Source organism: Dromiciops gliroides, chromosome 3 (assembly GCF_019393635.1).
Source record: "Dromiciops gliroides isolate mDroGli1 chromosome 3, mDroGli1.pri, whole genome shotgun sequence".
Lineage (NCBI taxonomy): Eukaryota > Metazoa > Chordata > Mammalia > Microbiotheria > Microbiotheriidae > Dromiciops > Dromiciops gliroides.
The window spans coordinates 642811792-642827046 of record NC_057863.1 but is presented as its reverse complement, the minus strand read 5'-3'; the positions used below and the strand labels follow the sequence as shown (position 1 = coordinate 642827046).

The 15255-nt window shown below is 49.8% G+C and overlaps 2 protein-coding genes across 3 annotated transcripts in view; one reads left to right on the top strand and one right to left on the bottom strand.

Moving 5' to 3' along the window:
- Positions 1 to 768: 768 nt before the first annotated feature.
- Positions 769 to 3568, bottom strand: GMFG (glia maturation factor gamma). 2 transcript variants are annotated; one of them, XM_043996089.1, is made up of 7 exons: positions 3346 to 3568; positions 2186 to 2282; positions 1958 to 2007; positions 1808 to 1857; positions 1624 to 1706; positions 1342 to 1415; positions 769 to 949 (listed from the first exon to the last, which is right to left on the bottom strand). In XM_043996089.1, exons 1-7 carry the CDS (start codon positions 3454 to 3456, stop codon positions 878 to 880), a joined length of 537 nt encoding a protein of 178 aa, XP_043852024.1. In that variant the 5' UTR covers positions 3457 to 3568; the 3' UTR covers positions 769 to 877. The 2 variants fall into 2 exon arrangements, with proteins under 2 accessions (XP_043852024.1, XP_043852025.1); XM_043996090.1 differs by having other exon boundaries at positions 3330 to 3379.
- A 2709-nt stretch (positions 3569 to 6277) lies between these two features.
- SAMD4B (sterile alpha motif domain containing 4B) overlaps positions 6278 to 15255 on the top strand; it is a 32437-nt gene continuing 23459 nt past the window's right edge. Inside the window, 1 exon segment of the mRNA XM_043997895.1 lies at positions 6278 to 6346. The gene's annotated coding sequence lies outside the window, so the exon portion shown is untranslated.

The following is a 15255-nucleotide window of genomic DNA, read 5'->3' as shown; positions in this document are numbered from 1 at the left end:
ATCCCCTCATCTGGAGGTTGGAGACAGTTCTCTGGCCTGGAGACCTGGGGAATGGTAGCTGGTTGCCATGGAAACATGGCCTCAGCCTGAGCAGAAGAAACATCTGTTCTGGACCAGGGCACACCTTGCTTTCTGAAGGGGTGGGGCACGGGCCTAGCTGGTGCTTTCTTGTATCCGGGATCTTCTTGTCTCCCTTCTTCCCCCACCAACCCCCAACACACACACAATCAAGTGGAGGCGTGAAAGGAGGGAGTAGCACTTTGACCCCAACACAAAAGAGAGTGGTCAGACAGCAGGACACACTTCCGAGTGGCTCAACTCCCTTTCTCAAACAGGCAATTTGGAGTTTCCCTCCCAGAGACCTATCCCCAAGGGTCGGTTCCCATACTGACCTCTTCCCTGAAGGAAAAGGAAAGGTTTAAAAGGATTGGCAGCCTCTTCCAAGAATCTAGGGGACACCTGTCCCTCTCTGGTTCTTACAGCCTTCTTCTCTGTGGGCCCCAGGTGTTCTGCCTCCCAGCTCTCCCCACCAGGAGGAATACTTCCTGTATCCTTGCCCTCTGCCTTTTTAGGAACCCAGGTGGTCCACTGTTCAGCCCTCTACCCTTCCGGGGAACCTGATGTCCTTTCCCCAAGCCTCTCCAGAGAGGGACCCGGATGGCCTGCGCTCCGCCTCCCACTTGTGTGATGGCCGACTGCCCTCTGCTGACCACATGGAGCCCTGCAGAGGCTGCGTGGGTGGAGTCATGATAAGCACTGGGACCAGTCCAGGTTTCACTGGTTTATTTTATCTGAGGCACTTTAATTTCCCGGGACCCAGGTGTCCCATTTCCAGATCCTTGGACAGTTGGGTCCTCCCACCTCCAGACACCCCCAGCTATCGGAAGAACGCCAATTTCTCTTGAAGCCAAGCCTCTGTCAGGTCATCTGTGGTGCGGATCTCAAACACCTAATGAGAGACCAAAAGAATGGATTGGGGATTGGGGAAGATCTCAGGGACCCAAACAGCCAGAAAAGAAACAGGGGGCAAGCTAGCTGTCTTCATGTATGTAAGGGGCCCTCACGTGGAAGAGGAATTAGCCTGGTTCTCCGGCCCCAGAGAATAGAACCCAGATGGGGAAGAAGTAGAAGTTAGAAAGAGGCCAAAAGGAAACCTTCCGAACCCTCTAAAACTCCCTCAAAAAGTAGCTGTGAGTTGCCTGCTTAGGGGTCTTCAAGTTAAGCTAGATGACCATTTGGCTAGGCTGGAGAGGCCTCTGAGGGTCTTGGACTCCAGGGTTTCCACAGGCCCTCCAAACCCTCCCCCACCCCAGTCTTCTTCAGGAACCCAACGCTCCCAACCTTGGTGAGCTCGGCAGTTTGTACCAATCGGTTTTTGCTTCCTGCATACATCATCTGCTGTTCCGGCTTACAGCCTGGTAGGGGGAAGAGGTGGAGTAAATGCTGGGGTTAATGGGGAGAAGGAATGTCATCAGGTAAGAAGAAGGTATTCCTGGGGGGCAGGCCCTGGGAGAGACCCGAGTTGGCCCTGAATTAGAAGGGACTGGTGGAATGATTGGTTCAGTATTGGGCTCCTGGATGCTCCCCAAGGATGGCCGTGGGGATCAAGTGAGGAGGTCTTACCTACGGGGCTGGAGAAGATGAAGCAGAGTGGGTAGGAGACCCGTCCATCATCATGCAGCCATTTGTAGCTGTAGAGTATGAACCTAAGAGGAGGGAAGAGAAGAGGGCTCAAGACAACTCCTCAGCAGCACGCCTGGTCCTCCCCCAGATGGGTTTCTCGAAGGGTGCTAAATCCCAGGGATACCTGGGCTGTCTCTCAGGTAGCTCATTCCTCAGTTCCTCAGGAGAAATATTCTATGGAGATCAAGGAAGATGAAAATAAATTCATGGAAGAGTCATTCCTTGACCCTGCCCCAGCCCCAGGCCTCCCCCCATCATGCCCTCCGCCCCTCACCTGAAATTCTTCCTCCATCACCACCAGTTGCCGGTCCTTGTCCACCTTCACTAGGGGAATCCCAGGGGGAAGGACAGAGAAACCATTAGACTCCCCACTTCTCCAAAACCTCCAAACCCCTTGCAGACTCTTGCCTCTATTTCTGTGGAAGACAAGCTACGGAGGAATTCCTCCTTTCTCCTCCATAGACCTGACATCAGAGTCCCCCAGGGCATAGTGACCACTCACTGATGATGGCCGAGTTGCTTGTGTCTTTCTGGAAGCGGAACGTTCGGAGTTTCTCCTTCAGTTCTGGGTCCACCTCACAGACCACCAAAGAGTCCGCCTGGATCCAGAACAAACAACAATGGAGGGAGTTGGGACATAAAGTGGGAGGGGGGGGAGGCAGCTGGGGACCAATTCTACTCCCCACTTTTCCAAGCCCCTCTTGCCATCCCAGGGCCAGAGGGAACCCTGTGGGCTTTTACCAGAGCGCTGCTTTCTCCATCTATTCACTGAAGATAATGTGGAGAGGGGGGACCCAGGAATTGGACCCTGTGAGGTCGCCAGAGTCCCAAATGGAATTCAGTAAGGAGAGGGATTAGAGGCTGAACCCCAAACCTTCAGGAGTCCCTCCTGCCCAAGGGTCCCAGGGGTGGAAACCATGCAAACTAGGGCCTCGGGAACCTTGACCTCTGTTTCCCTTGGCCCCCTTATTCCTCATACCATACTTTGATTGCCCCCAGCCTCCCTGAAATGCCCCAGATTAGCTCGTTTTGCTGTAGCCCCACTCCCTAATTCTGCTGCTCTTCTTTTTTCTATCCTCCCTCTGTGGTCCCCCATCCCTTTCTGTTCCTACAATCCCTCAGCCCTGTCAGGGGTGCTCTCTCCCTTTCTTTCCTTCTCTCTCTCTCTCTCTCTCTCTCTCTCTCTCTCTCTCTCTCTCTCTCTCTCTCTCTGTCTGTCTCCCTCTGCCTTCCTGTCCCTGTGTCTCTCTCTCTCTCCCCCTCTCCTTCTCTCCTCTCTCTCCCTCCTTGCCTACCCTATCATCTTTGGCCTTTTGTATTTCTCCTCAACCTCAAAGCTCTGTCCTCTCCTAATCTCCCTGGCTTCCATTCCTTTCCTTCTCCTCATCTCTGCCTCACTTTCAGTTTCTATAGTCCCTCAGCCCTGTCCAGGGCTCTAGAGATCTCTCCTGCCTCCCCTCCACCAACCCCTTCTCTATCTCAGTCCACCTTGCCTGTCACCTTCAGCATCTTTGGCCTTTTCTATTTCTCTCCAACCCCACAGCTCTGTCTCAATGTCTGTCTCCCTAGTCCCCCAGTCCTGTCCTTCTCCCACCCCTGTCCTCAGGCCTTCTCAGACCTTCCCCTCCCCATCTTGTTCCCCCTACCCCCAAATATTCTGACCATGGCTCCCAAGGATGTCCCCCTTGTGCTGACTGCTGTCGTCTGGGGAGGGGGGAAGGTCTGCTCTGATACCACATCCTGTTTATAGCAGTCCTGGGGTAACTGTTGCATGAGCCCTTCCTCTTCCCTTAAGTCCTGTCATACTTCCTCTTCCCCTACTTTCTCCCCACCCCCAAACTTCTGCACTCCAGGCCTCATCTTTAGGCCCCCCAATGCCCACCCTGTCCTGACTTCCTCCAGGAAGTCCTCCCAGACCCACTGACTCTTGCAGCCTCTAAATCAAAGGGTTCATGGACGGGGGTCTGGGAACTTGGATGAAAAAAAAAATTACATCTTTATTTCAATACAATTGCTTTTCCTTTTAATCCTATTTCATTTTATATTTAAAAAACATGATTCTCAGGGGTCCAGGACACACACAAAATGTGAAGAAGCCCTGCTCTAGGTCCTCTACAGAAATACAATTCTAGGGTTAAGAAGGAACCTTGGGGGGCAGCTAGGTGGCGCAGTGGATAGAGCACCGGCCCTGGAGTCAGGAGGACCTGAGTTCAAATCCGGCCTCGGACACTTAACACTTACTAGCTGTGTGACCCTGGGCAAGTCACTTAACCCCAATTGCCTCACTTTAAAAAATATATATATACAAGTAGGAACCTTGAACTTCAACTTCCTCAGTCTACATAAAGGGAAACCAAGGGCTTGAGAACCTTAGCCAGGGTCCCAGAGTAAGTCAGAGGCAGGCTTGTCATTAGATTCCTCGATACATCAGCACATCAGTAATGTCTGTTATCCATCCCCTTCTCCACCTCCTTCACTCTGCCTCCTAGTTTTCCTAACACACACCTGAATTCTGCTTTGCTTTCCTCCAATATCCCTGAGTCCTAAAAAGGATGTTGAAGTTAAGGGTTGCTTCTAAGTTAGGTGGGGAGGGAAGGCAGGGGAAAGGGACAGTGTTGTGGAGAACTGATGGAAGAAGGCACAGAGATACAAGGCAGGAGCCACTGGGTGGGCTGCAAGGGGTTTTATGGGTATGGGAGAGAGATGGGGATCTAGGCAAAAAGGCTATGGGGTGCAGGTATCATGGGGACAAAGGGAATGTGAATGTGGAAAGATTGACAAGGAGACAGAGGAAGGAGTATTTATTTATTTTTTGTTTGTTTGTTTTGGCAGGGCAATGAGGATTAAGTGACTTGCCCAAGGCAAGTAAGTGCCAAGTGTCTGAGGTCAGATTTGAACTCAGGTCCTCCTGAATCCAGGGCGGGTGCTTTATCTACTGCGCCACCTAGCTGCCCCGAGGAAGGAGTATTTAAAAGAAGATTTGGAAATAGGGTATCATAGAGAGGATGTGGGAGAAGAAAAAGTATGGAATTAAGGATGGGGCTTTGGGTCAAGGAAATTCTCTGGAGGTCTGAGGTCTAGAGGTGCAGGACTGATATTTGGGCAGAGGTACAGGATGAGGGGACTGAGAATTTTGGAAGTGGGGATATGAAGAAGAGTTTTGGAGGGATGATTTGGGGAGAGATTTGTGAAAAGGAGTGATAAAAGAAGAGTGTACGGGGCAGTTAGGTGGCGCAGTGGATAAAGCACCGGCCCTGGATTCAGGAGGACCTGAGTTCAAGTCCAGCCTCAGACACTTGAAACTAGCTGTGTGACCCTGGGCAAGTCACTTAACCCTCATTGTGGGGGGGAGTGTACGGAGAGGGGATCTGAGGATAGAGTTTGGAGGAGATGTATGAAGAAGTAATTTTTGGGAGTTGGAGGAAATGAGGATTTGGAAGGAAGGCACTTGAGCAGAGGAGGACTTGGAGAGAAGATTTTGAGGGGAGGTTTAGAGGGAGAGAATTATAGGCTGGAGTCTGGGGGAGGGAATTTAGGGTGAAAGAATTTGGAGAAGAACGATATAGAGGAAGGGGAGTTGGAGAGGGAAGGGGAAACAGATGCGGGGCAAGGATTTTAGAGGAAAAAAGAATCGGGGATGAGGAGGGAAAATAGATGAAGGGGAAGAGGGTGAAGGTATTTAGGGGAGGAGAGAAGAGGGGAAGAAGTATTTGGGAAGAGAAGGAAATGGGAAGGCAGAGAGATAGAGATGCGGGGAGGGGTATGAGACTGGTGACTAGGGGAAGTGTAGAGGGAATTGGGGAGAGAGGCTGAGGGGTTTAAGAAGTGATGGTAAAATCATAGATTTGTTCCTAGAAGTGACCTCAGAAGTCCAAAGGTTTCATTTTGCTGATGAGAAAACCGAGACCCAGGGGAGTGAAGTGATTTCGTTACAGAGCCAGTGAAAGTGACAGAACTTGGAAGAGACGTGGGGGGCGAGAGGGCCCCGCCTGAAGGGGGAGGGTCTGTGGGGAGGAAAGGGACCTGATGAAGGAGGAGGGAACGTGAGGGGAGGGGGCCCTAATAAAGGAGAAGGGATATTGGGACGATGGGAATCTAGAAGGTGGGATGCGGGGTGCAGAGCCGGCGGGAGAAACGTCGATCTAAAGCCGCCTCCTGCAGGGCGGCGGCCCGAAGCCCAGGACAGCCCAGCTCGTTGGCATGGCAACGCTCCAGACAGCGCGGTCCTCACTCCCTCCCTCTTCTTCCCTCATCCTCCGCCTCTCCCCGTCTAGGTCCGCCAATCATGCGACGTCCAGCCAATCCTAGTCCAGATCTGGGGGCGGGCCCTTCCCCGCCGGTGCTTCAGCTAACCCGGTGGCGTTCCTCTCCTCACCCTCTCTCGGCTTCCGATCTCTCCAGCACCTATTGGCTAATGGGCTGTCCGTCTGCGGAGTGCTGTCCAATGAACGGGCGCGCCGGGCAGGAGGCGGTGGCGAGGGAGGAGCGACGGCGCGAGCAGGGCGGAGAGGGAGGAGGGGTGACGCAGCGGCGCGGTGACGCAGCGTGGCGGCGGCGGCGACGGCGGCAGCGGCGGCGACGGCGTCGGTCGGTGTGAGGAGAGAGGGAGGGAAGGCGGAGAGAGCGAGGCGAGTGGGGGCGGCGGTGGCGCGGGCCGGAGGCGGTGAGTCCCGGGTGACCAGAAGAGGCTTCCCCACTTGGGGGGTGGGCGGGAGGAAGGGAGGGACGGACGGGCAGCTACCCACCCTCCCTCACCGCGGCGCAGCTCCGGAGAGGAGGGAGGGAGAAGCGCGAGGCCGCCCGGCCCCGCCCCCCCGTGCGCGTGCGCGGCGCGAGCCCGACCCCCCCCCAGCCGCGCGGCCCCGCCCCTCGGGGACCCCCGGCCGCCGGGCAGCGGACCCAAGCCCCGCCCCCCAGGAGGACCCTGTGGCCCTTCCCTGAGCGGCCCCCATCTTCCTAGAAGCCCCCTTAACCTGTCCTCATTTCCTCTTCAGAGGGTCCTCCAGGCCCCCCCACTCCCCTCAGTAATGCCCCTCAGCTTGTCTCTGATCCCTCTTCAGAGGGTCCTCCAGGCGCCTCCACTTTCCTCAGTGATCCCCCTTAGCTTGTCTCTGTACCCCTTTCACGATTCCTACAGGGCTCCCCTACTTAGTGATTCCCCCATAGCCTGTCCTTATTCCCTCTTCAGAGCATCCCCCAGGCCCCCACTCCCCTCAGTAATGCCCCTCAGGTTGTGTCTGGTCCCCCTTCAGAGCGTCCCCCAGGCCCCCACTCCCCTCAGCGATCCTCCTCAGCTTGTCTCAGATCCCCCTTCAGAGGGTCCCCCAGGCCCCCTCTCCCCATAGTAATGCCCCTCAGGTTGTCTATTCTCCCTTGAGCATCCTCTAAGCCCCCACTCCCCTCAGTGATCCCCCTCAACTTATCTCTGATCCCCTTTTAAAGGGTCATCCAGGCCCCCCATTCACCTTAGAGGTTTCCTTCAACCTGTCTCCATGTCCCCTCTGGAGGGTCTACCAGATCCTTTCTCTTTCTTCAGCTTCTTCCTCTTCAGAATGCATCCTCTGTTCCTTCCCTCAGAGGGACGCCCCTAACCACCATCATTTCTCTTCCTCATCGCCTTCCTTGGTCAGAGGGTCTATCCACTGGTTCATGGGCCCTTCCCAGCTCCTCAGGAGTCCCTTTTACCAGACTCCCCCTTCAGAGAGCTCCCCAGAGTCCTCCCTGGTGTCAGTGTGCTTGTTCTTCCACCTCCCCCACCCACCAGAGCAGATACCCTTCCTAACTCAGAGACATCCCGGCCCCCCAATATCAGCCCCCTAACTCTCCATCCTTGACAAACTCATTCCAAAAAAACTGAGCCCATACTAAGCATCCTTCACCCCGGAAGCCTTTCAGAGAAACTGCCATCCCCAGGCCCTCTTTCCTAAAATACTGAGATTGTGTCTTTCTTCACTTAGCTCTCTTTGACCAAGAACAACATTCTCCCTCCCAAAGCCCTTAACTTCTCTTCTTCAGAACCCTTGGCCTCCTTTCCTCACATCTCCTATACTTCTCCCCTTCAAGGTCGGGATTCCACCCCTGGTTTTGCCTCTCAGTCCTCCTCCCTTCAATTCAGCAAACATTTATTAGGTACTGATGATGAGCAAAAGAGACCCTGGAGAAACAGGAGAGAGAGCTCTTAGCTTCAAGGAGCTTTCATTCTAATGCTTATAAGGAGGCAAAATCAAGGAAGGCTTCTCAGAAGAGAGGAGCTGAGGCCTAATGGAAGACAAGACTTCAGACAAGTGGATGTGAGGAAAGTTGACATTTTAGGCACGAAAAATAGCTAATGCTGAGAGAGGACAGATCCTGGAGTTTGGAGAATGGCTCATACTCCAATTTGGCTGGAGAATAGAGTGAATAGGAGTATTAGGAAATAATGTTGGAAAGGTAGATGGGAGCCAGATTATGGAAGGGTTTCAGTGCCAATCTAAGGAGACTGTAATTCATCCTGTGAACATTCAGGACCCAGCAAGGGTTTTGGTCAGGGAAGTAGTCAGAACTAGGCTTTGAGATTATTTTGGCAACAGTGTGAAAGATGGTTTGGAGGAAGAAGAGACTAGAAACAGGGAGATTAATGAGGACTGCTTAGTCTAGGCAGGAGTTTATAAAGGTTAGGATGGACAGAAAGGGAGGGAAAGTGGGGGATGTGGGAAGGCAAAGTTTTTTCCTTTATTTTCTTATCAGTTCTCATCCCCCAGCAGATACCACTATCCCTTTCTTCTTCCCATCTCTTCAGCCTTTACTAGGTCCCCTAGAGAGGCCTCTCTTCTAGACCAGGGATTCTTTTTTTTTTTTTTTTTTGTGGGGCAGTGGGGGTTAAGTGACTTGCCCAGGGTCACACAACTAGTAAGTGTCAAGTGTCTGAGGCCGGATTTGACCTCAGGTACTCCTGAATACAGGGTTGGTGCTTTATCCACTGTGCCACCTAGCCACCCCCATAGACCAGGGATTCTTAAACTAAGGTTCATGAACTTTTTTTCCCCAATATTTGGTAACTAGATTTCAACATAGTTGGTTTTCTTTGTAATCCTATGTATTTTATTTTATCCATTTAAAAACATGATCCTGGAACAGTCCATAGACTTTACCAGACATGAACTTTCTAGGCTGTTCTTACCAACTCTCAGACCTCCATCAAGGCTTCCTGGGCTATCCCCCTCTCCCCCATTTCCCAAGACTCGTTTTCTCTTCATTTTTTACTCTTCCCTTAATATTATTCCCTGCTTCCGTACCTCATCATCTTGATTTCTTAACCATTGAATTCTGCTCTCAGTTGTGCCCCTTTGGACTCCCACAACTTCTCTCTCTAAAGTCTCTTCCCTTGCGTGGACATGTCTGGTCCATTTTCTCTATATATCTTCTCCCTCCTTCAAGTCTTCTCTCTCAGATTTCTCCTCACCTCCAAGAGCCCCTCTCCAACACCTTAACAGCTCTTATCTTCCATGTTCTTACCTCCTAGAACCATTAATTCTCTTTTTCCCTGTGCCATATTGTTCTGTCCACGGAAACCTAGTACTCCCTGCCTTTGGATAGAGTCACATCCTCTTTGCTTCTCTGGCCCCCTTCTCTTCTTATTAGCCCTGTTGTCCAGCTCCCATCTGTAATCAATCGGGATGTCACCCTCTTTTCCTCCCTGGAATTGGGCCAGACTGGGCCAGATCAGGCAGACCCCCGGGCCTCCAGGCAGGAAAAGATTATTTTATGGAATCTTAAGATTGGAAAGGAATTTGACAGGTCATCTAGCCCAGTCTTCTCAGTGTAGGGATCCCCTCTACCACTTGTCTGACAGGGACCACCTGGCTACTGCTTACATAGCCCCAGGAGCTCCTGGCCTAATGAGACTTCCAATGGTTACTTTGTTTGAGTAGACGCCTGCTTCCTTTTGGTCTCCAATCACTGGGCTCATCATATCTGTCCTGTGGAAGCAAGAGAATCAGTTGGCTCCTTTTTCTGTGTGACAGGCCTTCAGATATTTAAAGACATGGGTCAGGGGCAGCTAGGTGGTGCAGTGGATAAAGCACTGACCCTGGATTCAGGAGGTCCTGAGTTCAAATTCGGCTTCAGACACTTTATACTTACTAGCTGCATGATCCTGGGCAAGTCACTTAACCCTCATTGCCCCGGGCAAAAAAAAAAAAGACATGGGTCAGGATATCTCCTAAATCTTCTCTTCATGGGTCAAAACACCTCTTGTTCCTTCAACTGTTCCTCTTCTGAGATTTCTAGACCCTGGCTTCATCCTGATCACTCTGCCTTGCTAGTTCTCCAATTTGATAGTATCCTTGCCAAAATGTGCTATTCAGAAATGAACCCCAAAGTCTGTATGCACTCTAACCTGGGCATGTACTTCCCTTGACATGGATTATGGCATCCTAAATTTCCCACCTACCACTTTTTCTCCAGAATTATAATCTTTCTCATCCTGATGGAGTAGAGTCCTTCTGGAAAGGAGGAAAGAGTGTCTTTTTTCATCCCTTACTTCCCCTGTCCTTTCCCCTCCTCACTGCCCAGCATCTGGGGCCTTTCTTCCTCTCAGTCCTGTCAGTTCTCTTTTTAAACACTAGACTCTTTAGTTGGTTTCTCGTTCCATAGGAATTGATGTAGATGACCTTCCGACCAGTGATTCTTATTGAAGAACCACAATAGTTAGGGGTACCTAATTTTTTTGTTTTGTTTTGTTTTTGTTTTTGTTTTTGGCGAGGCAGTTGGGGTTAAGTGACTTGCCCAGGGTCACACAGCCAGTACATGTTAAGTGTTTGAGGCCAGATTTGAACTCAGGTCCTCCTGACTCCAGGGCTGGCGCTCTATCCACTGCACCACCTAGCTGCCCCCTAATTTCTTTAGATTGTTTGTGTGCCCTAGATTACCTCCCTTACCCTTTCGGTGCCTCATTTCCCTGCCATCCCTCTGAAAGAAACCCTTCTGAAAATTCTTGTTGAATAGTAAGACATGAGAGGGAATAAACTGTACAGTGCTTTGAGCTCCCTAACTAGTAAATAAGAAGAATGTCCCGAGATACTTCATAGCCTATACAAATGATTATTTTAAATAAGAAAGTTAGATATTTTTGCATTCAGAAGGGAAATGAATAAGAGAAAGGCTATCCTTAGTAGTCATTAGACCATTTAGTTCTAGTGAAGACCTTGTCTTACCAAGACCTCCATCACTATCCATTAACTTCACCCTCTTGGTGGAACTAAGGTAGAGCTGGGAGTCTGGAGCTGATCAGTACCTAGTTATTCTTCATTGGCCTTTCTGAACTTTCCTTCCCAACTACCCTGGAGTGTCAGTAAGCCCACAATAGAAGGCTGCTGTGATAGGAATTGCTAACTGTGTGTCACCTAACTTGATTGAATCATCACAGCATTTTCTCCAGGCTTATAGAAGAGATGAATGAAGAGTACAGTCTCATTGTGGGAGAGGCATTACAGCCATCATTCCTGGTGCCCAACTCTTTCTCTCCTCACCCTTAGGTTGGACTCGGTGATTTCTCAGACCATCTAGCACTGACATTCTATCAATATAATCACTTGGGCTCAGAGGAGTGAAAGGAGTAGAGTAAGATCTCTGTGGGAGAATGAAGTGGGTTTTTTGTTTTGTTTTGTTTTTTAATGTCAGGTTTCTGTGCAATGGGTCTTGCTGAGGTTGAGGTATTTATAAAACAGGTGTCAGACTTATGGTGGGGACCACAAGAAGTCATGAATGCCAGGAAGCTCTTGTGTAGACCAAACCAGATTAAAACCTTGTTGGAACATATGTAACAAAATAAAGAAGACTACAGCACAACATAGATAAGGTTAATTTGTAGTTTTCTCGTTTCTATTTGAGTTTGACACCACTGATGCAGAGGATAGAAAAGTTGAATTGCGGCTAGGACACATTTTGGGCTTAGAAGAACATGTCTTAATGTCACTTTACTAGGAAACATTTCAGGAATGGAGATGGTGAACAGTGGAAATGACATTTGGAGGGTGAACCTTGGGCCAGGGGAGAGAGTGTTAAGGGAGAAAGAGGACCACAATTTATCATCATTATTCATCTCAGGTCTGGGTGAGCTATGAAGAAAAGTGTGACATAGCACCTGTCTTCAGGGTGCTTGCATTACAGTGAGACAATACATGGCCATCAAATGACAGCAAATGACAGTTTATTATTAAATGAAAGATGATGAGTGCTGTAGACCAGGGCTTCTTAAATTTTTTCCACTTGTGACCCCTTTCACCTGAGAAATTTTTATGAAACCCCAGGTATATAGGTCTATAAAACAGGCATACATAACCTTTTACTGTTGCCAAATTTTTTGTGACCCCCACATTCAGTTGTACAACTCCATATCGGGTTGTGAGCCACGGTTTAAGAAGCTTTGCTGTAGACATTCAGAGGAAAATGAGATCAATGTGGTCATGGAAGTGGGCTTAGGATGAACGGCATTCAGGTAACTGTAAAGGAAGGAGGATTCGAGCTGGGCAAGGGGTCCACTGTGAGCAAAGGGCCACGGGTGGCAATCTGTGAGGTGTGTTCTAGGTTTGGGGAGTCAATAAACTGCTTTGGCTGAAGCAGTGGAGATGAGGTAGGTTTGGGTTCTCAATGGAGAGTTGAACCTTTAGGCAAAGGTAAGCCATTTCTGTGTTTGGGAAAGGGTCACACAATGAAAATGATGTTTTAGAAAGATTGCTCTGTCAGGCCAGTGAACCGTGGTTTGGAGGAGGGAGAAAATGGAACTGTTCAGATCTGCTGGGGGACTCTTGGAGTAGGCTAGATGGACATGGTCTTGGGGCCAGAGGGGGAGCATAAAGGACCTGATGAAGGGAGAATCATCATGATGAATGGATGTGGGGCTTCCAGGGAGAGGAGGTGGGTCACCAGTGGACAGGACCCCAGAGTTCCTCTAATCCAGTCTATATTTTTTTGGTGGGGCAATGAGGGTTAAGTGACTTGCCCAGGGTCACACAGCTAGTAAGTGTCAAGTGTCTGAGGCCCGATTTGAACTCGGGTCCTTCTGAATCCAGGGCCGGTGCTTTATCCACTGTGCCACCTAGCCGCCCCCCTCCAGTCTATATTTAACAAAAACCCTCAGCACCCCTAATGAGCCGTCATTCAGCTTCCAAAGACTTCAGTGGTGAGGAGGAAGCCCCTTCCATTGCTGGACAGCTTTCATCATTAGGTAGTTTTCACCTGTCTTTAAACTCTTTTTTCTCTGCAACTTGACCCATTGTTCCCAGTTCCCTCCTCTCCATTCTAGGGGCCCAGTAGGATAGTGACAAAGATACAGAGATAGGGAGGTTCTTCCACATAAGAAGTCTTAAAATTTGAAGACAGCTAGCTTTTCCTCCCGCAGTCTTCTCTTCTGTAGCAGAAAATCATGAGTCCTTTATCTCACCTTCATATGTCACACTTTGACATTCTCTGGACATGCTCTACTTTGTCAGTTTCCTTCTTAAAAGTGACTAAACTAGGGCCGGCTGGGTGGTGCAGTGCAGAGAGCACCAGCCCTGGATTCCGGAGGACCCGAGTTCAAAGTTGGCCTCAGGCACTTAACACTTTCTGGCTGTGTGGCCCTGGGCAAGTCACTTAACCCCTAATTGCCTCTCAAAAACAAAAACAAAAACAAAAGTGACTAAACACAGAATGAATGGTTTTCACTTTATGGGAGTGGATTGTTTTGCAGATGTCTATGTTAAGTGTTTTATGTGTAATGTGAATTTGCTTGCAGATGTGGGGAAGGAGGCAGAGAGAGGACAGCACATCCTTGGAGGAAGGGTTTCAAGGACACATGGGGACTAGGGACGGAGGAGGGAGAGCAGGAGGAAGAACGTGTAGGGGCCTGGCCCAGGCTGAGAGGAAGAACACACGGCGGGGTTGGGGGGGATGGGGAGGGGAGCCAGACACAGACACATACAGGAGAGGACACACAGTAAGTACCTGAGAGCTGACAGACACACAGGTGGGTTAGCAGGGTGGGACAAAGGTCTCCTCTCTCTGGAGCTAGTGGTCTCAGACCAAGCCCCTGAGCCACCATGGCAGCAGTAGTGGTGGCAGACTCTCTGAGTCCATTCTTTTGCTTTCACTTGGAGGGGTTTATTTTAGTGTTTTAGAGGAGGGGGAGGCTGTGGATAGCTGAGTTGAGGGGAAGGAACAGGGAGAGAGAGGGAGAGGGAGTGAAGGCTCTGTACTATACAGTAAAGTTAATTAACATAGTTGGGTTTTTTTGAATGCAGATTTCTTTAAGAATACATAAAGTAGAATTTGCATCTAGTGAGAACTGAGAACTATCTGAACTCTAAATGTGTTCTAATCTGGGCCAGATACCACAGAACTATTCACATCCACAAGCACTGATACCTAAGCATTGCTTAGACTGGGGGTACAAAGAAAGGCAAAAGGAGTCCCTGCCCTCAAGGAACTTTCAGTCTAGTGGGACACCTGGCAAGGGGGAGAAGAAGGTGTGGGCAGGGCACAGTTTTAAGTTTAAAGTGCCTTGTTAACATTTTCTCTATCACTTTCTTAAGTCTAGACAATCAGAAAAACAATCAAGGCCGGATTTTCAGTGTTTCTTGATTTCCAGTATATAAATGCTCACAATGAAAATGTAATAATTGGCCTTCGTGGTCAAGCTGGCTCCAGCAAATTCCTGGATGACATGCAGACAGCTTTGTGCAAATGAGACATTTGCAGGCTAAATTGGCGATGATCTCAGAAGACAATCAGCATTAAGGGGGACAAGGAAGACTTCTTGAAAAGGGGGAGATTTTAGATAATACCCAAAGGATGCCAGGAGGCCATGGTGGGGTAAGAGAGAATTCCAGGGCCGACCAGTGAAAACCACAGTCAGGTGATGCAGGATCTTGTTCATGCAACAGCTAGGAGGCCAGGCACATTGGATTGAGGAGGACGGGCAAGGAGTCACCTTAGAAGAAGTCTAGAAAAGGAGGAGGGGGCTAGGTTAGGAAGCGCTTTGAGTGCCAAGCAGAGGATTTTGTATTTGATCTGGAAGTTCTTGAGTGGGGGATGGATTGAAACAGGAAGAGACCAGCTAGAAGTCTAGTGAAGGTCTGCATGCTAGAGGTGACAGGGCCAATGGTGATACTCCCAAGATGAAAATAGCAATGTCAGGTGGAGGAGCCACTTTGAGGATAAGAGGATGACTCTGTTGATCGACACATCCTTAGCACATAGTAGGTGCTTAATAAATGTTTATTGACTGACATGTTAAGATTGAGGTGCAGGCCATATGTTTTGCTAGCAGGCATCTGGAAATACAAGGGTTGGAGAGAGTTGGGGGGCATCTGCATAAAGGGGTAGCTGGGGCCCTAAGAAAGAATGAGCTTTCTAGGAGAGTGAGTGTATGATAGAGAAGAGCAGCATATGAAGCACAGAGCTTTAGAAGTCATTTGTACTTGATGGGTAAAGAGGCACCAGACAGCTCATTTGCTTTGAGGCTTTCCAAGGAATTCCTGTGCTCTGGTCATTTTCCAGGAAGTTCTGGCCATCTCTTGTTTCTCACCCTCATGATAACTGCCATTCCCGGAG